Here is a 27287-nt window from a genome sequence, read left to right on the forward strand (position 1 = left end):
GGAAAACCTCCCCAACAAACTTAACAATCTTTTAAGTGAGGCCTACACAAAATGCTCTTTGTATTCTTTGGAGCATTCATTTTGCAAACTCGTTAACATTTTCTCACAAAGATTTTTAATTTACAGCTTATGTTACTGCATTCCTAAAGTTTTCAAAAACTTGAGACTTATTTTATACGTCTTTGTAGTAGCTACTTTTTCCCCTGTGTTTCGTAGGCATTTAAGGAATAATTGATTTTAACAAGTATCATATATCTATCTACTAGGTTAATATATAAATCATCCTAGGTCAGTTAAGAATAATCAATTTATTATTATAATTATGAAATACTGTGTCAAACTGAGTGAGAAAGCAGGGTCTGCTGAGAGTGTTTATGTAAATTCACGATGGTTCCACTGGCCTACATTTTAGAAAAAATGATGATACCTAATACTCAGCCCTGTTGTAAAAGCTCTCTGCGCTATAGAATTGGGGTATCCCACAGGCCACCTTATGAAGAATTAGACACAACTACCTCCTTTTCCCAGAAAAAAAGTGCACTTAAATTACCTTACAGTAAAGAGGCTTGACCTCTTGAATGGTCCTCTGGTCCCAGGTCATAATCAGATAGATCATGACACACACAGCGTGGATTTAAGGGTGCGAGTGTGATTCGTTTCTCCCTCCAGCACCTAGGACAACACCTGAACTATAGGAAGTGTTCAGTACTTATTCAATGAATGAATGAATAAATGGCTGCTAAAACCCGCGCACATCAGTGAGGTGCTTGCCATATGATTGAAGGCCTGCATGCCATTAAAGTCCACCCAGCTGATAAAGTGAATGATCTCTGCTTATTTAATTACAAAAATATGAATTTATCTTCAAGTGTGTAGTATCGTATTGCTGTGCCACAAAGTGCTTTCTGTGTATTAATAATTTAAGGGACTGATACTTCCAAATGGTAATGGAGATTACTGTCAAAGAAATAACCACTTTCCATCAAAACACAGAAATGCATAAAGACAAAAACAGCCCGAAACTTATCCTGAAGTACAAAATACGTTTCTGCCCAGGAATACATGGCAGGAGTGGACAAATGGCAGTTTTTCAACAAGTTTGAAAAGGCAGTGGAGAAGGGAAAATTATGCAAATGGCCTGTGTTTTGTTACCTAGGCAGCCATTTGTTCGTCCGGGGAAAACCTGATAAGAAATAGAAGTCCCAAATGATTTCAGCCTTTGGGATGATAGATTTGGGAGATGTCGTACAGAGGCCCTTGACGTGGTCAGGAAGGGGACATCTGAAGTCACAGCAGAAGACTCTGTGTTTCCAAGTTTAAGCTTATTGGCCTTTAAATTCATTCTCGTATACTTTGTGTATCTATGTATATGTCTGAGCAGGAAAAGAAGACGTGCGCATAAATTATGACAATAAATTATGACAATTCTTAACTTGACAACATTGGTTAAAAAAAGAGAGGCCTAGGGAAGCCACGTGGGAAGAAGTGAGTGAGTACAATGTCGAAATTTAGGTACAATCAGCTGTTGTAGATTTTACATAGCAGGGCCGATTTTCTAAATGATGACTTTAGACAGCTGTGCTGTGTCCTAGAAGGAAATGATGACATGCTATTCAATAAGAATATTTGACTTTTCAAGTAAAATCAGTGCAGCGCATATCTCAAAACTATTTTAGATGGAAGAAATAAAACGTATTATCTTAAAATTTACCAAATTTGCCTGATGCTGTACACCAAGATATTTTAAGTAAATGTGTTTAATCATGACAGATTTAAATGATGATGAGTCCAAAAGTGCACATGTATTTCTACTTCACACTCCTTTATTATATTAAAGGTCTCTCGATTGTGTGATAGAATAAATTGTGGAAGCTCGTGGAAAAGTTAACTGTAGGAGACCCTGGGACCACGATGCCATCGAGTGATGGACCAACTAGAAACTCTCAATGCAAAACAGTGTTTCTAAAAGGTGGTCAATCTGTGGTGATATTCTAACAGTAGATTTTCAAATGAATTAGACCTTTTATTCACTTATGCTTTTTATATATCTCTTGGCCTTGAGTCCTAATTTGTGATTATTTTTCAGTTTTCCCATGTCAATAATAACTTAATGGTTCTTTTCTATTGGGATTAAGTAGAGACAGAAAGTGAGAAAATTTTTATTGTTGAAATTTTAGGCACATATATTCTTGCTTACTTTTTTTAAATACTTTGACCCCAAAAGCTTCTCTCAAAATAAACAAGATGCCAGAAGATGAGTGACACACAAAGACCGCAGAGTATTTAACCCTACAAACATATTAAAAGCTTAATGTGGAAAAATTAAAATTTCTGTGATTTATCCATGTGAAAAGTTTAGACCATCACCTATGCCAAATCTTTAGAGACGTTGCTTATTGCTGTTTTGTGCTTTCATGTCTCAAAAACTGCTAAAATTGAGGTTTAAATAAATGTGCAGAATTGTTCAATGAATGAGATTATATCAATTCGAAAATGAAGAATATTCAATACTGTGGCTACGTCCAGAGGGCTATCATCTGAGTTGCAATAAAATTCCGATAAGAGGTGACATACATCTGTGATGTTTCCTAACATAGATTTTGATAAAACCAATTTATAAATTTGAAAATCAACCTAAAACTCACATGCACATTCGTTACAGAGCTGTATCAGTTCAGTATTCTAAGACAACTAACTGGTGGTGATTACATATTGGGCATGAATCAGAGAATTAGGGAAAATTTTAAAATTAAAACTCCATTATATTGGCATCATTTATATAGGCAGTGGTTTCATAAGAAAATTTATAGTCAGCTGAATTACTCCCACCCAAAAGGTTTCAATTTTATTAGGAATTCATATCTATACTTATCAGTAAAATCTTTTACATGTCTTCTTCCCTGAATGCCTTTTTTGGATTGAGTCCACCTTGAATAAAAGTGGAGAAAGCAAAAAGAATAGCGCAGAGTGGCCTTATTCTCAGAGTGACAAAGGGAACACTGAGACTATGCCTATTTCAGAAAGACCTTCCCCAAGTCTAGAATTAAGGCAATTTTTTTTTTTTTTACAAAGAGATCAACAATTCATGTTAAAGTCAGATGGAACGATACCTTCAAAACAGGCTACGTAACATCTCCTTTCTCACTTGTCCCTGTTCTCTACTCTTTTAAAGAGCAAAAGAGCACAGAATTTTTATTTTACATATTCTCTATTTTATAATTCCTAAAACGAGGATTCTGTTTAAAGGTTTATAATTTGTGCAAGTTGAATTGTAAACCATTACATTATGATTAGCATAAACTGAGTACTGTTTGATTCTCTGGAAAAACAATTCAATCAGATATATATACGATAGTCATTGATATATCGTTTTCTTTATTGAGAATGAAAACTTTCATTTCCAGAAGTTTTAAATCCATCCATTTAATATCAACAGCTCAAATATTTACTGGATTACATATTTCTTCATTAGGAATGAGACTGTGGTGCCAAACCCTTTGCTTCCAACCTGTTTATTCATTTTCTCAACAGAGTGGAAAGTAACAGAAATATTTACTGTTGGTGGAACTGGGATTGTTTTTAAGAGGATAGAGAACAGCTTTGTATTTCTAGCACGCTTATGCCTTAATATACGAAGCAGATCTGACTCTGGTTTTTAGGATAAATCAGCTTTGATGGAATCATTTTATTATAGGAGTAAAGATAAGATGGAAACAGATCATCCTGAGGAACAAAAACCAAACTTTTCAAGCTTTTTGAGCATTTTGGAGATGACTCCACCTCTAAGGTTATTTTCAAAAGTGCGGCTCTTAAATTCTTTCATCAATTGCTTTAGAAACAGAGTATTTTGGCCTTTTAATGAAAGTGAATTGGATATCGAGGCAAAAGGTAGCCCATCGCCAAAACTTAATAGTTATTTGAGAGTGGTTTCTTTATATGTTTTCTGTTTGTGTGGAAGTCAACGCTGTAATATTAAGCAGAGAAAAATGCATATGACGCATCGACTCACTCCAGTGTTCTTTCAACTCCTGCAGAGGTACTTGTGTGGAGCAGGCAAGGGACGGGGGTGGAGACCATAAAGTCGTGGAGGGAACCGTGCACATTTCCGACTTGTTAAAATTCTTCATCCTTTTAAGCCATTCCGCAGAATCAAAGAGAGGGAGGGACCACATTCATCTTTATACACGTGAATGTCAGAAGGACAAAGCAAGGAGTGGCCCGTATTCTTTTCTGTAGGATCAGGTGTTGAGTTCCCCCAAGTCGTCACTGACTGCTACATGCTCTCCCTCCCATATAGATGTGTGGAATTTGTATGACATATTTTACTTTCTCCCTCTTCCTTTACCAGATGTGTATGTATCAATAGCATAAAGTTGAACATCGCTTTACACAAACGGGTTAAAACTAGGCACAGATTATCATCCTCTGTTTATAATAAGTGAGCGTAAGTGCCATTCACGTGGTGTATTTAAGTAAGAACTGAAATCGTTGGCACTTTCATCAGTAAAGTAAAGCTCAGCAGAGAAGGCATATGTTTCTCCATCTTTCCCATTCAGCCTCCTATCCCTACACACTTGGTTAAGTGGGAAGTTATACTTTTGTCATCTCTATGTAAAGTTGTTGTTGTTGTTGTTGTTTTGAGGTATCCTAAGTGTAGTTAAACACATCTTCCAATATATTTTAAAGGCGGGTCTTCAGTATTGTGGAGACAGAGAGTAAAAGGGACTTTGAAAACTACATCAAAACCTTGATGGCATTCAAGTCATAGCTAGTCTCTGTATTTGATAAATGTATGTTTTCCATGTTGTGTTTGTCAATGGAAAATAAAGTTGAATGTTCTGAAATGTCCCTGTCTTTTTTTCCTGAAGCCAACTCGTGTCAGGAATATTTTATTTATAATTGTGTTAAAGATTTTGCTGAAATCCTACTTGACACGCTTTGTCAAATAACAGCACAATGTCATGTTGTGCTACCTGGATGATGATACCGTTTTGTTTTACGTCCCCTAAGTGTGTACAGTACATGTCATCACTGACTTGCTGTAGATCCGATGTGCTCTTTTCCCGTTTTCAACATATCTATTCGTATTATAATCCCAGATTTTTGGTTTTTGATACAAACACATATTTATCAATTATTCTCAATTTAGTCCATCCTCTTTTTTTTTTTTTTTTTTCAGATTCTAGTATAATCTATAGGCAGCCAACCAAGGAATTTTCCTGGTTTGTAGTCAATCTCGTTGATAGATTTGTACCTAGGGATGGGTATGAGCTGATTCCTGGCAGAGACAAACGCTGGACTGCCTGCGTTTATACCCTGTTCTGTGTACCCCTTCAGGCCAATCTACCCCTTCCTTCTTTACTGAAGGGAGGTGTTCTGCAGAACATAGGCGGCTAAGCCAAGCTCAATAAAAGTAGCACATCAGGCTTTCCCTTCTTCCTCCTAAGAAAAGGTATTTAGGGAGAGCTCTGACCATGGTTTCTCCATGGGCTCCGAGGCTCCGAACCAGATCTTATGGTCCCTATGTTCTTTGCTCTGTAGCATCGGCTGAATATCATGGTGGCATTTCTGGTCTACAGAAGGTAGAACCTACATGCCGTACAGTGAGGCACTGCCCAGTTTCAGGTCCTTGGAGAACATGAGCTCAAGAATATCCTTAGATATTCTTCGGGGGTTGTTGCGCTCACCCATAACCATTTTGAGCAAATCCAGTTTGGAGGCTGGGTGCTCAGAATCCAAGCCAGTCCTCTGAGCTTGTTCTTTCCTTCAACATGTATTTGTTGTTGTACCTACCCTGTGCCACGCATTCTGGTGGGAGTTAAGACTCACGGATATTTTTTTTTTCCTAAAATATCAGTTTTCAGTGAATGTATAATCTGGTAGGGAATAGGAGATAATTTGATCAGGGTTGGTAACAGAGTAAGCATATAGGAGAGTTGATGCCAAAATAGGAAATCATTTCCTGCAGAAGATGACGGTTAACCTGCATTTTGGAGAAAGGAATGAGTATTAGTTGGGAAGGGGAGGGCACGTTAGGATACTTTTTCACTTCATGCTGTCCCAAATTATAATTTCCAAGGCATTCAAACTAACTTCTAGTGGCCCTCTGAGAAGTATAGGTCGAAATAGAGCATATAATCTCTCAGAATGGGCCAAAGGCATGGCCTTGGGGCAGGATTTCTCCACTTCAGCCCCTTGGCTTATTGGGCCAAATAATTCTTTGTTATGGGGGCTGTCCTGTGCATTGCAGGCTGTTTAACAGTATCCCTGGCCTCTACCCACCAGATGATGGTAATACTTTACTAGCTGTGATGATCAGAAATGCTCCCAGACAGGGACGCCTGAGTGGCTCAGTGGTTGAGCGTCCGCCTTTGGCTCGGGGCGTGACCCTGGGGTCCCGGGGTCAAAGCCCACATCGGGCTCCCTGCATGGAGCCTGCTTCTCCCTCTGCCTGTGTCTCTGCCTCTCTCTGTGTCTCTCGTGAATAAATAAATAAAATCTTTAAAAAGAAAAAGAAATGTTCTCAGATGTTGCTAAATACACTATGGGGGATCTGATTACTCCCATTTGAGAACCTCTGCCTTAGAGCAAGGGCCATGGCCTTTGAGAGGGTGCTGTGTGTCTGAGGGTTTGCAGCACAAGGCCATCTGTGAGATCTTGGATCCAAAAGGCACCACCCTGGCACTCCCCGAAGCAGCAGGCCCTAGAATGCCAGTTGGTGTCTGACTGCACAAAAATGTGGCACTACCACTACAACAATGCCTGGATCACCTCGGGCCCAGATCCACTTCTGTAATCACATAAACCTATTCACAAATGAGGAGGTACAGTTTCTTAGGAAGTATCATCTTTCTATTGATGTCTCCAATCCCTATTTTGTTCTTGATAAGAGGCCCTGGGGTTATATGTCTCTCAAAGGGTTATCTAAAGGGAATGAGCCCATTTCTCCCAGGATGTTTAAAAATCTGTTGTAATTCCTCTTAAGTTCACATTTCCACACAGGTGCCTCAGTAGGAGAGAACTGACTTAGCAAATTCTGTCTTTTATGGGGGTTTTGCACATTTGGTTTGTGTAACAGAGCTCCAGCAGCTTTATCTAATCTGAAAGATGATTTTTGTCAAAGAGCCGTCCAGCTCTGGGCAAACGTCTCTTTACTGGCCTGTTTTTCTGATGTCATGCCAGTCTGCAGAACCTCAAGCACTGAGCTGTTACCACACATTTTGGAGACAAAGTTCAACTCACGTAGGTCTCCGTGACTAAAACTTAAGTCTCTGGTTTGTATGGTATGGGAAGTTGAAAAACTTAAACTCCAAATCTGACCCCAAAAAGTTAGAACAAGAATTTTCCTTGGTCTACTGTAAATTTCTGAGGCCAAGTAAGGCAGGTCTACGGATAATCAGTGTTCATGCCTAAGAGTTTTTAAAAGAAGTCTTTTTGAATATAATATACAAGGTTGTTTGAATTGGACTTTGAAAAGAACACTGGAAGAACCCAATTCTGAAACAATCCCCACCAATTGGGGCTCTTCAAATTAGATCTAACTGGAATATACCTGGTGGGACACTGGTTTTTAATCACTGGGGGATCGGGCCTCCTCGGGTAACCGGGTGAAAGGTATGGATCCTCTCCTCGCAGAGAGGATAGAGAATTTTTTTCCAGTCGCAGAGACTGTACAGCCCTCCTGAATTTTGTCTGTGAACGTCTTGGAAATTGATGGACACAGGTTAGGAATTCTCCATGCCAGAGAGTCTTGATGATTCGCGGAAACTCATGACCTTCCATGTTTGGTTAGAAGCTAAAATCCAAAACTGGAGCCTAAGTCAACTAACTACTTCCCTGTGAATGTGAACATTCCCGACATCTCGTTATAGGCCCGTAATAGTAAAGCAATATAACCAGGGATAGAATCATTAAAAGAGGAGCTGCAATCATTTTTAAAAATTGTCATCATGGGACACCTGGGGGGCTCAGTGGTGGAGCGTCTGCCTTGGGCTCAGGGCGTGACCCCGGGGTCCCGGGATCGAGTCCCGCCTCGGGCTCCCTGCATGGAGCCTGCTTCTCCCTCTGCCTGGGTCTCTGCCTCTCTCTGTGTGTTTCTCGTGAATAAATAAATAAAATCTTTAAAAAAAAATAAAAAATAAAAATTACCATCACAGTGGGGAAAAGAAAAATAACACAATCCCAACAAGCAGAGGGACCGTACAGGCTACTCACCAAACGCAGGTCGAAAGTAAAAGTACTCTTTTTTTTTTTTTTAATTTAAAATTAGGAGTAATTCAGTGATGCATTTGCCTTACAACAAAGAGCTTGTTTCGGTTTTCCCTTGTGCTGACCCAGCAAGAGAGATTTAAAACGAAGCTATTTAAAAGTCAATTAAAAAAAAAAAAAAAAACCATCACCCCACCTGAAAAATGCAGTCTCTTACACGGGGACAATCTAGGCGGTCAGAATGCCACTTCCTGTGCTGCCCCTGTTATGTCCCTGTTGGAGGGATTCATCCAAATGCCCGCGTCTGCATGTGCTATGTCTTTGCCTTGCAACTCGGAAGGGAGGCAGCGAGGGTGACCTTATCATCGATCCCCTGCCCCCGAGGATGCAAGGCACACACTTACAGATCTTCTTACTAATGCAAAATTAATGATGCTTTACGCCAACACTTAAAGCTTTTAGTAAAATGCTGTCTTGATGTTTATAGTTTGTGTTTCTCTACAGGGAAAAGTCTGGAGCGATTAATGACATTCATCTTTGCATTGTTCTAGCCTTATTGAGGAAGATGGAAATGAGATCTCAAAGCACTGAAGCATTTGTCTGTTGGAAACAGCTCTTTGATACCAAGCCATCCTCCATTCGGATGTGTTACAGGACTTGGCCCGTGCGCAGCGTGCGTAATGCTGCAGGCGGATTTTCATGAATCAGTGGTTTGGAGTCTTCTCCCTTAGAAGATCCATGAAAAGCCACTTTTAGAGGAAAAGCTATTTGAATTTATTTTCAACATTCCATGATTTAAATCTTTTTTTTTTTTTTTGTGGGGTGGGGGAGGATCTAATGTTTTTAAGGATGATAAGGACAAAATTAGTTTTTACTTCGAAATTCTTGGAGAGATAATATTGACTTATTCCCAAGAGGAACCATTGTCTTAAATGTTGTGCAGCCCTAATTAGGTATGCATGGCCTTTATCCTCATCCCAGATTGTCTCCTCACTAAAGCAATTTTGAATATTCCTGTTAGACTATCCCTTCAGCAGAATTTTTCACCGAAAGATGAGATACGTAATATGTTAATTTTCTTAATTACTATTGACCACTGCTAAGATGTTATATGTTTAATTTAAAATATTTTAAAGGATATTTTAAACAAAATCACCCCATCGAAAAATGCTCTATAAAATTTTGGGGGGGTCATAATGCAAAAGAAAAATTTCCAACATTGGGAAAGAAGTCAGAACACGTATGCCCAGTTATCTGATTTGCTATTCCCTGGTTATTTGTGCTTGACAATTCAGCGAGCCACTCCGCACTTTGCATTTTCTCATCAGTGCAACATTATTAGGATTAAATAAGGCAACGAAGACGAGGACACTTTTGAAAGCGCTATATAAGTGGTCGATGGTTAATTTATTTTATTATGCTCGTTTCATTGATGGAACAACATTAAAAATTAATTATTATATTATCATCTTAAGCGACTCTAGCCCAGTCTTGCGAATTTAGTGTTGGGCATTCACCAGAACACACAAATAGTGTTAGAGAACTGGTTCTGGTCCCACGTAGGGTGTGTGTGTCTGAGAAAGATACGCAGCTGCTTCTAGGTTCAGTTGCCTCATCTGTATGATCAGGGCTGGCCTATCTGTGTGGTATCTTCTAACCGAAAAACGTGATTCTCCTCTCTCTCTGGAATGTCATGTCTTTTGAATCTTGAAAAATAGCTCGTAGGAGACAGATAGCAAGGCCCAGAAAAAGTTTGTTCCTTTTTTTTCTCTAAAGAGAATTTTTAGGTGGCTCTTCTTCTCCTTTGAGATCGCTCTCTTGTCTCAACCAAATCACAAGATCCCTGAATACAGGAGCCACGTCTTCTACTTGTTAAGGTTTTCTGGCTGCTTTTCCCTTGGCTCCTCATCCAAACTATCAAATCCTAGTTTTTGTTGTTACGGGCTGGGTCTTATTTACTTCTTTATTTTTGGTTCCATAAATATCAGGACGATTGGGTCGTGTAGATTTTCATACACTTGGGCTTATCAGCATGTGCGTGCGTGTGTGTGTGTGAGATGTCCATTATGTCTCAAATGTGCATTCCTTTCTTCAAAAATTTTATCAAGTGTTTAATTTTAATTCCAGTGTAGTTAACATACGGTGTCATATTAGTGTCAGGTGTACAATGCAGTGACTCAGCACTTCTGTGCGTCATCCAGTGCTCATCGTAAGTGGACTCTTCAATCCCCTGCACCTGTTTCACCCATCGCCGCCCCCCCCCCCCCCGACCTCCCTCTGGTGACCATCAGTATGTTCTCTATAGTGAAGAGTCTGTTTCTTGGTTTGTGTCTCTTCTTTTTTTCCCCTTGTTTTTGTTTTCATCTGTTTCGTCTCCACGTATGAGTGAAATCATGTGGTATGTCTTTCTCTGACTCACTTATTTCACTCAGCATTATGCTCTCTAGCTCCACCCGTATCATTGAAAATGGCAAGATTTCAATCTTTTTATGACTGAATAATATCCCGTTACATATATATATACCACATCTTCTCTATCCATCCACGGTTGATGGACACTTGAGCTGTTTCCATAATTAGGCCGCTGTAAATAATGTTGCAATAAACATAACGGTGCCCATATCCTTTTGGATTCGTGTTTTGTAGCCTTTGGGCAAATATCTAGTAGTGGAATTACTGGATCATAGGGTAGCTCTATTTTTAAGTTTTTGAGGACCCTCCACACTGTTTTCCAGGGTGGCTGCACCAGTGTGTCTTCCCACCAGCAGTGCAGGAGGGTTCTTTTTTCTCCACGTCCTCCCCAACACTTGCTAGTTCTTGGGTTTTTGGTTTTAGCCGTTCGGACAGGCGTGAAGTGACATCTCATTGTGGTTTTGATTTATCTTTTCCTGATGATGCATGACATTGAGCATCCTTTCATGTGTCTGTTGACCATCTGGATGTCTTCTTTGGAGAAGTGTCTGTTCATGTGTTCTGCCCATTTTTTAATTGGATTATTTGTTTTTGGGGTGTTGAGGTGTGTATTTTGTTTTTAAAATACAATTTATTTTCTGATCACAATAGTATGAGCATTCCTTTAAAAGGTCAGATAGTGTTGAAAGGCTCTGTTCTCAGTGTAGCCCTACTGCCAGCACTTTGCTTTACGGAAGTCACTTACAGCTTTTTTCTTCAGCATTTTTCTAGAATATATTACCATATTTCTAACTAATGTACTTGTGCTGCTGTCTCTTGCTTCATTAACTTTTGATGCTGTATGCTGATTTATTTTGCTGGATTTAGCTCTCTCCTCATCCATTTGCCCATTATAGTTATAACACAATTTTTATTAAATCGATATTCAGCGTTTGCATTTTTCTGACAATGCAGATAATCATAGTACTGTGAATCATGGTACTGTGATTGTGTTGCCTTTCTTGGACACATTTTTCTTTTTTCTAGAGTTAAGAACTTAATGAGTTAAATTTACTTATTAGCTTTACTTTGTGCCAAAGACTAAGCCTCACAGTTATCCAGGTGCCCAAGCCCATCTGATAATTTTTACCCCCTCTGGTATCCTAGGTTTCTTGCCATTGATCCTTTTGCCTCTTTTTTGTTAGATACCCCGTTTTCTAGATCTTGTGTCTTGAATTATTTCTTGAATTATTCACTCATTTTGAACACACCTGCTTTAAACTGGGCGTTTTAATAGAAAAGAAAAGGAATCAAACTCCTAGAAAGGGAAAAAGAGTGGTTCTAAGTGAACACGAACACTAATAATAATGGTGATAATAACAATAGTGGCAAAGATCATTTCATGAGCAATATACATATGTCCTCACAGTCTCATGCCAGTGCTACAAGGTAGGGATTGTATCACCACCCTCCAGATGAAAAGGCTGGAGCTCAGGGAGGATAAGTCACTACACAAGTCCACTGAGCTAGTGAGGAGTGACGCTGGGGTTCTCACCTGCTTTCAGGTTAGAACATATTTGGCCTGGAATCCCTGAGCAAGGAATTACTACTGTGATTATTTTCTTAAGCTTCAGGTTTATCTTTGAGGGCTCCACTAAGGCCCCATGAAGGAAAGGTTTTGACTACCGCGATGCCTGGGCGTTTTCAAACAGCCACGATCGTGGAGGGGAGGCAGCTTTTCCAACAGTACCGAACAGAGTCAACTAACAAGATTCTTAGCAAAAAATCTGAGAGTCCATCTGCCCACCCTGGGCATGTGCACCATCCTGCACACATTCTGATCCTTCCTAGTTAGAAATGTAATTACTTCTGTGGTGGAGGGAGCATCAGCTGCTTGGCAGCAGATGGTTGTAGGGAAAGGCCATATTTCTACTTCCTGTCCAGGCCTGTGGGTTTTTCAGAATGTGAGTTTATCATGATTCAGGTTACTTAGCACACATCTCCTTCCTCCTCTTCGTGTTCTGTTTCTTTTTTGTTGTTGTTTTGCCTTCTACACTCTGATAAGGCAACTGCTGATAAGGCAACTCAGGAGCAGTCTCACTGAGAAGCTGAAGAGCAGTAAGTACTTTTATTTGCTTCCTAATTACAGAGGGACTCCGGAAGGGTATGTACAATTCAAGATGGAAGAGAGGGAGGACCGGCCTTTGTCAGGAGTAAAGCCATCCGTTTATCATCTCCCCTGCGTAATTTTGAGGTTTGCTCAAACTTCTTCTGCAAAATATAGTGCAGTTCCAGAACGGAGAATATTTTGCCTTTACGAAAGAGAAAAACTGCCCTCTCTTTTTGAGTCTTTCTTCCCTTGTTCCTAGCAGGCAAAAATCTATTTGGTATAGCTGACATTTCATTCATTCACCAGGATTCTCTTCGACGAGCTGCTATGATTTCCACAGAACTGGTCAGACTAATTAGAAAGGGTGTGGAATATTTTGCTCATGGAAATGAAATCTTGGTATCTCCAAAACTTGAAATCTGTCACCAGGAAATGATTTCAAAAAGGAACCCACCGATAGCCATATAAGTTGAAAAATTGGTACATGTTGGAGTTTATCTTTTTTTTTTTTTTTTAAGTTGGAGTTTATCTTTGATCTCATTTTGCATGCTATCTCTACTATTTCAACATAATAACTGTAGTCAACAATTCTCAGGCATCTCAGGGATCAATTAACATTTATTCATAATGGGCTCACCCCAATCACATGTAACTCTTTACCTAATTCTTTTTTTTTAACTAATCGGTGGTTAATTAAACCAAATCAAATGAGTCGATGCTTAGGACAAATGTTTGAAGGATAAAGTCCCATTTGTCTGCCATCTTTATGTAATTTGCATGAGAAGTGGAGCCTGGAGATTTTCATATGGTTTGTCATTAATAATATAATTTTTAAAATGCAGTAATTTATGGACCTCATTTCATGAGAGTAAGTTTTAATATGAGAATATATTTTAAAAAATAAAATAACAATGAATGGTTACATACCTTACTTGAAGTTCCTTCATGGGGAACACCATTCTCCATTTCATTGGGTGAAGAATGGTCCTCCCAAACCTAGGGGATCTTTCTCAATTGCCCAAGACAATCATTTGGAAGAGAGAGAGGGATTTTCTTGGAGAAAGGCAAGCGAGAACTAAGATGCCAGCTAGATAAGTGGGATCTTCTCTCAGGAGATGAGTATCCTGTGGGGCTCCTGTGGGGCTCAGCGGGTTAAGCATCCAACTTTTGGTTTTGGCTCAGGTCACGATCTTATGCATCAAGAGATTGAGCCCGCAATCTGGTTGCATGCTCAGCAGAGAGTCTGCTTGAAGATCCTCTCCCTCTGCCCTTCCCACCACTCACACATCTGTGCTTTCTCTAAATAAATAAGTAAATCTTAAAAAAAAGAAGATAAATATTGTGGTCAGATTACCAGTAAGGTATGAAAGTATGTATTTTGGAGTCAGACCTGGATCAACTTTGGCTTAATACCTGAAAGTATTATGATTAATCTTTTATGATTTTTGCGTATGAAGGGTTGGGATTTTTGCACTAACTTTATAAGGTAGCTATGAGGATTAAATATGTAAATATTCCAGAACAGTGATGGGTACAATAAATATGTAGGGGGTATTGATGTTGCTGTTGCATTAGTAGTGATAATATTAGCCACAGTAGCGATATCAATTGCTTGAGGAATCCATAAACTATGGTAAAGTGGCAAAAGACATCCTGATCTCTGTACTCATTCCTAGTATTATTTTGGGAGACCCAAGCATATAGCTTTTTGTTTGAAAGGATGGGAACAAAAAAAACCCTACATTTGGTGGCACAGCAAATTTATTAATCTGCTAATTTGCCAATTAATTTGTTAATTTATTAGTAGAGTGAGGTTAATCAAGTTAACTTAACCTTTTGGGGCACCTGGGTGGCTCAGTCGGTTAAGCGTCTGATTCTTGATTTCGGCTCAGGTCACGGTTTCAGCGCCCTGGGTTGGAGCCCTATGTTGGGCTTCACACTCAGCGGGGAGTCAGCTGGAGGATTCTCTCTCCCTCTCCTACTACCCCTCCCCCTGCTTTCTCTCTGTTTCTCCAAAATAAACAAATACATCTACAAAAAATAACCCTTCTAACCCTTAGTTCTTTAGCTATAAATGAAGGTAATTTTACCTAGAGTTAAGAAATTTATTGCAAATATTTAATGAAATCATACATTCAAATACTTGCCTAGTGCCTGGCATGTTACTGAGTCAATAAATGGTTATTATTATGTTATTATAAATTATCATCATTAATATTAAAAGCAAGCTCAGAAGATGTAAGTCGACTGTTTCTAACTGAGGCTGAATACTGTCACAAGCGTACACATTTTATCCAGCCTTCTCAAGACTTAGGGTGAGAAAATAAGGATGTGGGTCAACTTCATAGGAAGAGGAAGCACTTACAAGAAACAGCAAAATAAAGACATTTAAGTTTCCTTTATGGCTTAAGTGCATGTCTTTGTGAGATAAAAAAATGGTTCCAGTAGCACAGAAGAGGCTTCATGGTTTATTTATTGATTTATTCTACGGTTTTACTGAGATATGTCATAGAATATTGTATTCATTTGAGCTGCACAACATAATGATCTTTTCTTAAAGATTTTTATTTATTTATTCATGAGAGAGGGAGAGAGGCAGAGGGGGAAGTAGGCTCCCTGCGGGGAGCCCGATGCAGGACTCGATCCCAGGACCCTGGGATCACAGCCTGAGTCGAAGGCAGATGCTCCACCACTGAGCCCCCCAGGTGCCCCCAACATAATGACCTGATATACATATAGATTGCACAGTGATTGTCACAAGTCCAATTCACTTATACTTATATACTTATAATTTTTTCTTGTAATAAGAACTTTAAAGATTTACTCTTTCAGCAACTTTCAAATATGTAACACAGTATCATTGACTATAGTCATCATGCTGTAGATTACACTCCCCGAACTTAGTTGTCTTACAACTAGAAGTTTGTGCCTTTTGACCATCTTTACCTATTTTTTTCACCAGCCCTTCTACCTCCCACCTCTTACAACCACCAGCTTGTTACCTTATTTTATGACTTTGGTGTTTTCAGATTCCACACGGTATTTGATATGACGTGATATCATACAGTATTTGTCTTTATTTATTTTATGTAGCAAAATGTTTGCACGGTACATCCATGTTTCAAGTGGCAAGATTTTTTTCTTTTCGTGGATGAATAAACTCCATCCCATTATATATATGGGAAGAATGTGGTTTCCATGTCTTGGCTATCGTAAATAATGCTGCCATGAATGTGCGGGGGGTGTGGGGATGGGGGGCCGGGCAGGTATCTCTTTGAGGCAGTGATTTTGTTCCCTTCAGGTATATACCCAGAAGTGGAATTGCTGAATTGTATGGTAGTTCTATTTTTAATTTTGGGGGGGAACCCAGAAGAGGTATTTTGAAGAGTCGCTCTGATAACATCATCAAGTGAAATCCAGGAAAAATAAATAATGAGGCATACACACAGAAAAGTGAATCTCAGCAGGCGGAGATGTAGCGGAGTCACTTAGCGCTTTCTCACCACCATCTAACGTAGATCAGCACAACACAGGTCTGTCACCCCATTTCCTGATCCATCAAGGACCATGGGGGTAATAATTTCTAGTTTATAGGGCAGCTGTAAATATTAGAAGAGGTGATATAGGCAAACCGCCTGGTACGGTTGCCTTAAAAATAAAAGTCAGTTATTTTACCAGCAGAAGTGGATTTCTTTGGAAGAGCAGAGGATTGCAATTCAGGGCAAGCAAACGATGGCAAAAACTATAGACCAGTCCAACAAAAGAGGTGAATGTTATTATATGGAGAAGGAGGATGTTGGGAGGAGCTTCTTTGAACAAAAGTCCATCAGAGAAAGGCAAGAGTCCAGGGTGATGACAGTTAGTCATTAACTTGTAGGAGATGTAATGCACATCTTCTCCTCTTGGATCCGAGACTGATGATTCTCCCCTGTTGGCCTCTCTTCAGTTGTTGGCACCTGTAATCGGCAGTTCTTGACCGTGAGGTGAGCGGTGGGGCATGAGAGTGTCCCCCTTCTGGCCTTCCCACTCCATTACAGTATGGAGGATAATGGGGTGGATACTCCACTATAGGATCAATTTTCACAGTATTTGTGCCATGTCCCATCATCATCATCACTTAATGTACAAAATCCTCATAAGCTTACCAAGGTCCAGGTGGAACAGGTATTTATTTCTGGGTACCGTAAAGTCATTTGTTTTTCTATAGCTATAAAGTTAGTAGAAAATAGAACTGCCAGAGAATTTTTGGACTGTGATGCATTGGGGAAAACACACAATTAAAAAAGACATTAAATCAGTTTAAATTAGGATCGGGGGATCCCTGGGTGGTGCAGCAGTTTGGCGCCTGCCTTTGGCCCAGGGCGCGATCCTGGAGACCCTGGATCGAATCCCACGTCAGGCTCCCGGTGCATGGAGCCTGCTTCTCCCTCTGCCTGTGTCTCTGCCTCTCTCTCTCTCTCTCTCTCTCTCTCTCTATCTATCTATCTCTGTGTGACTATCATAAATAAATAAAAATTAAAAAAAATAAATTAGGATGGGGGTGTTCTCCTTCTTCTTAGTACTTGGATTGAGAATGGTAACAACTTGGTCATTAATACCATTACTTCTCTGGGGATGACTGTATCTCCAAGGAAGAAAAGAGGAACAGACTATTTGTGTTGGATTTTGATGAAATGAATAGTTGCTGGATTTATTTTGTCCTTGATGCATCTTTAATGAGACCCTAGCATGTGTGTCTAGGTCCTGGGGAGCCTGCTGTTTTCACTCACAGATTCCAGATTAAAGATTCTCTGATCCTTCAAAATGAAGTATCAACTTTTATTCATTACATTCAGGACTTGAATATCTTTCTCAAGCAATGCAGGAGAACACAAAGACCGAAGGGAAAAATTCCTGACTCTCTACTGCTCAAAGTTATCCTCTGTAAATGTTTGGATTAAGGTTCTTTCAAATGTTTGTCTTTGCAAGTTTCTCCTCAACCCTAGCTTCACCTAAGAACTATGGCGAGATTCAAATGTTGGAAGGACTATCACAGGAAATACAATATGGTGTGTCCTGTAGGCGGGACCAAGACTTATGGGAAGTCGCTACAGAGAGAAGGACTTTGACCCCAAGTAAAAGGAAGCAAAGTGAGCGGTGCCAAAGGTAGAAAGGCCTGTCTTAGAAAGTAATGAGGTTCCTAGGGCGGCAGATGTTCAGGCAGAGGCTTGGGTCCCCCTACCCTTAGGGAGTTTGCTGTAGAAGCAGGAATCACAAATATCTTTTGAAAGTCTTCTTCCAACTCAAGATTCTATGATTTTATGCCCCAAATTAACTGTAAAATGGCTACTGTGGTTGAAGCGGCCTAAAAAGATGACTGAATTTAGCTGTCGAACATTGTGCCCCGCTTTAAACTCTTTGTGTGTAGTTTATACGCCTCATGTGACGCTAACTGAATTGTTGGATCTCATCTCAAAGCTAGCCTTCGAGGTCTCGACGTTCATCTTATCAGTTTACAACTTTTTGGAAAACTCCACTCAGAAAAACAGCAAAATGTTATCAAAAAAGAGCTGCCACCAATTATTTTCCAGTAATTAAAGCAAAATATCTGGTGGCCTTTAATATCAATGACTTTATTAGCTGGGGTAACTGATTGTCCTCACTGAATATAAATGGCTGCCAAGAATATATGAATTTGGTCAACCTTGGCTTATTATTGCCTCTGATCATGTTTTACTATGTACAAAGCATATATTTTAGGAGAATAAACTCAGCATGAATAATATTTATCGACTTTCTGTACATTACCAACCCTATTTTGTTTTTAAGTTTCATGACCAAGAGAAAAGAGAAATGTACTTTAAAATATAGAAACGGGGGATCCCTGGGTGGCTCAGCGGTTTAGCTCCTGCCTTCGGCCCAGGGCGTGATCCTGGAGGCCCGGGGTTGAGTCCCACGTCGGGCTCCCTGCGTGGAGCCTGCTTCTCCCTCTGCCTGTGTCTCTGCCTCTCTCTCTCTCTTTCTCTGTGTCTCTCATGAATAAATAAATAAGTAAAATCTTTTAAAAAATAAAATAAAATATAGAAACAAATGATTCAGTAAGTGTTTAAGGAAGCTTTTAAAATTTGAAATAACTGTAAGGAACCAATACTATAAATAGGGAGGTTTTTTTTTTTTAATCAACAGTGGAATTATTCTTCAAGAAAGACATTTTTTCACTTCACTGGGTGTGGCAAAATAGGTCATATTTTCCAGTTAAATTAAGCCTAAAGAAAACATGCAACTTACTGATACGATGTGATCCCTAAAAGGGTTAGAAATAGTAACATCTCTTTTGAAGCACAGAATCAGACACCAGCATCCTAGCTGGAAGTGATGAAATTGTTGGCATCACTGTTCTCTGAAGAACACCACCTGCCACTGCAACCTGAGAGGTTTTCGCATCAGCAGTGGGAAGGCAGCGTTGGGGAGCCTTGTGGAAGAGTCTGGGGATCTGAAGACATAGATTTGCAACCTGGTGCGTGACTTCCTAGCTGTGTGAATGGGCAGTGTTTAAGTCTCTTTCTGACTCCGTTTACTCTTTTACAGATTGGAAATAGTGATACCCCTATATCGCAAGGTAGTAAAAGGAAATCATGTGTGTTCAAAGCACAGTAGAAACTCAATCATTTATGGTCAGCATTGATACTGAATAACCTTACTTGCCTTTGCAAAAATCCCTAATGCCATCTTCTGGAGTAACGTTAGTTGTAAATGTGATAACTTTGTACCGAATAATCAACACTTACAGAATTCTTCGAGCATTTCTAAGGCTCTTTAGTATCTGTAGTTTTATCTGATTGAACTGTTCAAGTAGAGAAGGAAGTATTGCTATATTCAGGCTTTATTGATAAAGAACTAAGACTAAGACTAGATGGGAACAGCTTTTGGTTGTAGAATAAGTAAGTCGTGGGGATCTAGTGGTTAATGACATTGTATTGCATATTTGAAAGTTGCTAGCCAGTAGACCACAACAATTCTCATGACAAGGAAAAAAAACAACCTTGTAACCATGGCTGGTGGTAGATGTTAACTGGACTTCCCATCATGGGCATTTCACAATATATACAAATACCGAATCATTTCGTTGTACACCCGACACTAATATGATGGTGTATGCTAACTAAACCTCAAAAAGTCTAGGTCTAGTGTTTGAACTGTGGGGTTGAACTTCAGCTCTACACTTGGCCTAGGAGTGAGTGTCTTCCCCTTCTGGGCCTCAGTGTTCTCGTTTGGAGAGTGGATAGAGTAGTGGGGTCCTCAGAAAATTTTGTGTTTTCCCAATGTGCCTGCCCTAAAAGCCCGAATGCTTCACATATTTAAAGCTCCCAGTAAGCTGGCCCCAACCTACTTTTCCAGTGTTATTGACAAGATCCCAGCCTTTTGGGAATCTTTTCCTCCAACACATTATTCACTTCCATAATTTTGTTCCTACTCTTTTCTTTGCTTGAATGTGCTTCTTCTTTCTTCTTCTTCTTCTTCTTCTTCTTCTTCTTCTTCGTCTTCGTCTTCGTCTTCTTCGTCTTCTTTGAATGTGCTTCTTAATTGAGAAAATCCTACTCATTCATTAAGGCCTACTGTAATTAGACCTACTTAAGAATTCTTTACCAATGTCTGATTGGGAATTAACAACTGCCCCCTTGTTGCATCTGTGACCATTTATTTATGCCTCTGTGATTACTTCTCACTGTTTGCCTTGTGCGGGAGTCCTCTGCACATGTTTCTAGCTCCCCCACTAGACTCTTGGCTCCTTGAATGAGAGACCACATCTTTTTAATCTTAGTGCCCCAGACCCTCTCATTTCCTCTCCTCCTCCCAGCCTCCAAGCCCATAAAGACTGAAATACAGACACATAGTAGACATAGAAATAGCTTTTAAATTTATTCTAACGACTGCAGTACAACTAGTCTGAATAAAAGATGTGAGATGTCCAAGAAGGGGTTTTAGTGGAAGACATCAAGACTTACGGAACTTATCACAGTGCTAGATATACAGTACACATTTTAGCAAATAGTTGTTAACTACAATTAGGGACTGAAATTAGAGCAGATGGCATCCAACCTTTTGGCTTACATGCCCCTCAGAATGCCTCTAATCCCTTCCCAGTGAAGGTCCCTTGATGCCATCATTGGACAAAGTATTAAATTGGGTGGGGTATTAAGTTATTAATTTAAAAGTATTAAGTTAGTCTCATTGAATGCAGCTCCTCTTACACTCATGTTAAGGCTATAAAGTAATGTGAAGGGAAGATCTTGCCTGTGTGGAGGCATATGTCTGTGGAATGGCCTTGGGTAGGGGACGGACCACCCAAGAGGTGATCTGCAGCCTGGCAGAGAGGAGGGAGCTGTGGTCAGCAGGATGGTGTGAGGAGCAGGATGCCTTTGGCCGCAAGGTCTGAGCAACTGGAGCTGGGATCCCACAAGTGTTTTCCTGGCCCTTTCAGCAACGCGGCTGTGGAGTCAGAGCCTGATAGAGTAGAAAACACACTTCCCTTCCAAGAACTGCGAGCGCTCAAGAGAAACCAGTTCTGACCACCTCCTCTTGACATGTAAGGAAGCTGAGCCCAGAACTATCAGCACAGCTTCCAGGCTTCGATAGGTTAACACGCGAAAACACTTTTCTGCTTCCTGTCAGGTGCTCCTATCACCGGACCACAGCTCTGCGTTCGTCCCCGTTATCACCCACTCAATCTTCCATTCACTCGCTCAGCCCCCCAGTATCTGGCTGCTCGGTCTGCTGTTACTGTGCTGGGCCACGCGGGGAAACCAAGTGCCCTCCAGGAGCAAAGCGTGGGTTGAACCCATTTCCAAGACTGAAGGACTCAAAAGCACCCCTGAGCAGCCTCCCCAGGTCATTTCAGATCTCCTCTGAGCCCTTCTGAGCCTACAGATCGGACTTCCACGAACACTCCCGGGCATGAGCCCGGGTTATTGTGCTGCAGCAAGAGTAGAGCCTCACGTGTCGGATATCTTGGCCTAGGCTTCGCCACACAGGCTCCCGCCTACACCAGTTCACTTTCCTGTATGTGGTGAATTTCTAAGAAAGTGAGCAGGGCACCAGGGTCCTCTAGCTCAGATACCAGGAGCTCCTGTCCCAGAGGCGAGCTCATCGGTGTGTCACCAAGCACACCAAAGACCGGGGGATCCTTCTTGGTCGCTCTAGACCCTCTAGGAAGGACAACATATCAAGGCGGGACCATGGTACCGAAAAATAAATGAATTGGAGGTGAACGTGCTCCACTGTGTGAAAGGGGGGAGTGAGCTTCGTACAAGATTGTCTGCAGGTGGGAAGAAAGTCAGCTCGCCCAGCTCCACGATCCACATTCAGCGGCAGCGGAGGGAGCACTTCACCACTGCAGGGCCTCGATGTACTTTTATTGAAGTCAGAGGAAAAATAAGGTCAATGGAACTTATGTTCAAGTATCCAATGGAGTTAGCCTCAAAGAGTGCTGCCCAGGGGGATGTAGTTCTCGACGTTGTGAGGCTCAGGCATATTTTTGCTATAATACTCAATTTGGTCTCCATGATCGCTCATCAGATGCTTCCAAGATGCCAGCTGAGTACTTAGAAGCTATACTTCTCATTCTTGCTTCCCTGAGGGAGGTTCATAGCAGGGGGCGAGGATTTAAAACAGTATTTCCTTATTTTCTTGAACCCTAAAGGAAATCAAGTGAAAGGATGACTTCTTTCATTGCTCTCTTTTCTGACTCTAAGCTAGACTATTTCCACTTGAGAGGAGGTCATATTTTGATATTTTACCCATGGGTATGTCTGCACAACCGATTGCCTCGAAGCCTACCACAGAAGGACCCAGTAGAGACCACTGAGTCCAGAGGATTTCAGGTGGGTTCAACAGGGCCCTATCTGCAGGAGCTGCTGCTGCTGTGTGTGTGTGCACGTGTGTGTGTGTGTGTAAAGGGAACTTAGGGTCAAGGGGATGGGTTGTATTTTGAACAGTACGAGGCCCGTCTTGTATAGCTTGGGCTCAGGATCTCGCTTTTATCCATCGTGTGTATCATGCTTCTGATTGGGATTTCTTTTATTTATTTATTTGTTTGTTTGTTTATTTAAAAGATTTATTTATTTATTCATGATAGACATAGAGAGAGAGAGAGAGACAGAGACAGAGAGAGGCAGAGACACAGGCAGAGGGAGAAGCAGGCTCCATGCCGGGAGCCCGATGCGGGACTCGATCCCGGGCCTCCAGGATCACACCCTGGGCCAAAGGCAGGTGCTAAACCGCTGAGCCCCCCAGGGATCCCCCTGGGATTTCATTTAAAGAAATGGCTCTGCTTTTAAAAGAAAACCCCCGCCTCTTCTCCACCCTACTCTCCACACTTCAGACACCAAACGTGGGGAGCTTTCCCCACACCAACCCACTCTTCAGCAACAGCCTGGTGTCCTAAGGCTCAATCCTGATGCTCACCACTCAGAATCAGAGCAGCTCGCAGCTTACGGGCTCGGCCTGCAAGGCTGCCCCCTGCTTCGGGTGCCAACCGCAAGGCCTCGGACTTCTGGCCTTACAGCTCAGGCCCCAGGACCCCCATCTTGGGTTCAGCAATTTGCCCCATGGCTCACAGAACTCAGGAAAACAGTTTCACTTACTAAATACCAGTTTATTATAAAAGGATACAATTCAGGCCCAGACAGACGGAAGGGAGGCGGAGGCAGGGTGTGAGGGAAGAGGTGCAGAGCGCTGTGTCCTCTCGGATGCACCTGCCTCCCGCGCCTCGGGGTGCTTGCAGCTGGAAGCCCCCTGCACCTGCTAGGCTCGGGTTCTTACGGAGGCCTCAGTGCATGGGGACGGTTACATCACTGGCCGTTAGTCCTCTCCGTCACCTCTCTTCTCCGCGGAGGTCAGGCGGCGGCACCAAAAGTTCCAATCTTGTAATCATATGGTTAGTTCTCCTGGCCACCAGGCCCCATTTGGGGGCTTTTCAAAAGTCACCTCATCAACAGAAACTCAGACGAGGTTGGAAGGGGCTTCTAATGAATAACAGAAGATTTCCTTTCACCTCTATCTCTCCGGAGCTGTTTTCAGGAACTGGGGACAAAACCCAAATAGTATAACAACAGCTTCATCACCCAGAACTATTTCAGGATCTGAGGATGAAGACCGAGATACATATGTATATTTTATTATATCACAAATCACAGATTCCAAAAACTATAAGAATGTAAACCTCAAATTTAGTTCAGCTGAGACTCAAAGTTGAAGTGACTGGTCCGAGGTCACACAGTTTCCTAGAGATGGAGCCCAGACTAGCCTTGTCCCCAAGCTAACTCCAACCGTGGTGGTTTTTTTGACAACCACGTAGCTGGTTAGAAGCAGGGATTCTGGAGCCACATTACTTGGGTTCTAATCCTGCTTCACCTACTTCCTAGCTGTACGACTGTAGGTGAAGTACCTCAGTATCTTCATCGGTCAAGTCAAGGTATTAGTAGTGGGCCCTTCTTCTCAGATTTTAGCACATAATGTTTAACTCAAACATTAAAATATTGGATGGGATGGCACTTAGAAAGGTGCTTGATGTGTAGTAAAAAAAAGTATTTGTGTGTGCTATTATTATTATTATTTTTAAGGATTTTAAAAATCTCTTCTGGTCCTATAGTAGTGTCCACCATAAGATCTAAAATCCTAGAAGTAGTGTTCTTTTAAGTAAGGACATGGAAGGCTCCTCTTAGAAAGCAAATGCCTCTTCTGGGTAAGGACAACACAGCGAAGCACCGCCCCTCTCTAATATCCCAGAAACAATGATTTCCATTAGTTCTAAGCGCTTAGCAGGCCTTACAAGAACGAGACCTAGAATAGTTAAGCTTTGGCGATGAGTCGGGAACAGGATTTCTTTATGGAAACCAAGGAAGGGCATGAAGGCTGAGAAGGGGGACAAGTCTGGAGGGAAGGTATTGGTAGGATAGAACAGGCCTGGAACAAGCGTGACCCCCGTCAAAGTTCTCTTCTGTGCCCACGTCAGAGCCGGAGGCCGGAATGAGAAGCCACGTGGTCTCTGGAAAGGACTGGAGCGGGGTCTCCCTGGGCTCCCTCCCTGTGCGTCTCTCTCCTCCCTTCTCACTCCCTCACCTTCTGGCCCAGGTGATACGTGGGGAGCAGTGGGCAGGGGGTCCGGTGCCCGGCGGCTGGGCTGCTCTTCCACGCGGCCCCTTGCACTGTCAGCTCGAAAGTGGAGGCCAGGGCCAAGCCCCACGTCCCTGTCCTTGCAGCCTGTCTCAGTCTTCCATGTCATGTTAGAGAAGGCAAGGTCCCATGGTGTGTGTGCGTGTCGGTGAGAGAGAGATGGAGCGAGAAAGAGAAAGCGGGAGCCGAGGCGACACGGCGGCTCCTGGTCACTTCGATATGACTCAGAAGGGAGCCTGTGAAATGGATCCCAATCCAGAGGCCTGCATGCTCTCTCTCTCTCTCTCTCTCTCTTTCTTTCTGTGAACTCTGCCCCCCAACATGGGGCTCGAACTCATCACCCTGAGATCAGGAGTCATGTGCTCCACCTACGGAGCCAGCCAGGTGCCCCAGAAGGCCATTCTTTTTTTTTTTTTTTTTTCAAGATTTTATTTATTTATTAGAGACACAGAGAAAGAGAGGGAGAGAGAGAGAGAGAGGCAGAGACATAGGCAGAGGGAGAGGTAGGCTCCGTGCAGGTCTCCAGGGTCAGGCCCTGGGCTGAAGGCGGCGCTAAACCGCTGAGCCACCCGGGCTGCCCCCAGAAGGCCATTCTTCACCATGAAATTCAAATAACCTGTTTTCGCCAGAGCAAGCAGTCCAGTCTGGCCTGAGCTATCTGTGAAATGGAATCATCACCGTGGCTGCTCTGTTCACGCAGACGCTTCTCAGATAATCTAGCGTTTTTATTGCTATGGACCTCCCGGCTAGAAGTAAGGCTGTGGCTTAGTAGTGAGTGACATACTTTGGTTTCACTGCTGATGATGTGTCTTTGGTCATTCAGAACACACGACAATATTGTGTAGGTCCGGAGTCATTCTCATGACCACTGGTAATTTTTCAATGCTGTGCAGATGACTTCTGCTGGACATGTCCGGGTGCTTAAGTCCAGGTTAAAGGGAATTTGCAGCACACACAGCATTTAGATTTCAATTAGTGAGCGACCCATTCTTTTCTTTCTTTTCTTTTCTTTTTTTTTTGAGCGACCCATTCTAATCGCCTCTTCTAACGTAGGTAATGAATTCATTCTTAGTTTCGGTGTCTGTCCACGTGTTTCTCCTGTGCTGGTTGCAGAAGAAGCAGCTGCAAATGAGCCGAATACTCATCCCCAGTGGTATTCTTTAAGCCTAAATACTTGAGTCTGTGTAGCTCATAAAAACTCAAACATCATACAAACAAAACTCTCCTACAGAATCACGAAAATGAGATATTAGGGAGAGGAGTTCAACGTGCAAAGGAGTCACTTTTTAAAGGTAACTGTCTCGGAAAGCGGAAAGCGCAGTGCCCGTCCCGGGGAAGCGAAGCGAAGATACCCAAATGATGTTGGGAACGTTGAGAACGTTGAGAACGCTTTGACATATATTTATGTCATTGGATCGTCCCAACTTCCCCATGAAAGGCAATGGAGCTAGTGTCATCCTTATCCCCATATCATGGAGGAAGTAGGTGAGATTTATAAAATTTAAGCAGAGCTTGTCCAGGTTTAAAGCGAGTTAAGGCTGAAGTCCGGATTTATGACCGATTTCCGAGTTGGTTGTGAAGGCAGCGGGCAGAGAGCGGACTACATGGTGGCGGGACGCTCCGCTGCGCCCCCCTGGCCATACGAGCGCTGTATGAACTGGGGGAGACCGCCTGCAAACAACTCGAAGTCATCTTCAGCTTCTGGGCATATGACCTATGGTCGGGTCCCACAGCCAGTCTCCTTACGTCAAATCCTAAAGCCTCCAGGATGGCACAGGTGTGGGGATCGATTCATTTTAAGCTAGACATGCTGGAAACCCCGCTAGTTTCCCTTGATCAGTGTGGTTTTTCTGTAGGGCTTCAGGTGTTCTCTTGACGATTGCTTAGAATTTATTCAAGCGGATGAGATGCTTTATCGGTGTGATAGCTTTTGGTCAGATGCAAAAAAAAAAAAAAAAAAAAGGAAAACAACAACAACAAAAAAACCCACAAACAACCCAATAACCAAAAACAACAATGAGAATGGCTAAAAGAAGATAGAAGGGCATTTCTTGGCAACTTCTATAAATTCTGCGCGTGGGCAGGCCTGGGCCGACCTGGCCACTCCTGCTCATCAGAGATGGACGCTGTCTTTAGCCGTTCTGAACGTACTGCCTCATGGCTCAGCACGGCTGCCTGGGGTCCAAGCATGAATCGGCCTCTGTTCAGACAAAGGAGGACGAGGTGGATGAAAAAGAGTGTCCCCTTCCCTTCAAGGAGATTTCCCAGAGATGTTGTCGCTTTTCCTTGTATGACGGGCCAGAGTGTAGTCACACGGCCGGACGGGGCCGGGAGAGGTCAGGAAGGCGGTGCGTTGGCTGGAGCCCAGCTCACACTCAGAGTTCTCCTCCAGAGAGGGAGACAATAGAGACGAGGAAGCAGTTGG

General features: G+C 42.0%; 1 protein-coding gene across 6 annotated transcripts in view; it reads left to right on the top strand.

The window, feature by feature from the left end:
* The window catches only part of PTGER3 (prostaglandin E receptor 3), a 185258-nt gene that overhangs the window by 33598 nt on the left and 124373 nt on the right, over positions 1 to 27287 (top strand). The window contains exon 3 of one of the 6 annotated variants that reach the window (XM_072754879.1): positions 7920 to 8111. The exons of the other annotated variants lie outside the window; for them this stretch is intronic. Coding sequence (XP_072610980.1) covers positions 7920 to 8111 — 192 coding nt within the window. Of the gene's footprint in view, positions 1 to 7919; positions 8112 to 27287 lie in introns of those variants that run through there. 6 annotated transcript variants of the gene reach the window in all.

Source organism: Vulpes vulpes, chromosome 3, assembly GCF_048418805.1.
Source record: "Vulpes vulpes isolate BD-2025 chromosome 3, VulVul3, whole genome shotgun sequence".
In the NCBI taxonomy this organism is placed as follows: domain Eukaryota; kingdom Metazoa; phylum Chordata; class Mammalia; order Carnivora; family Canidae; genus Vulpes; species Vulpes vulpes.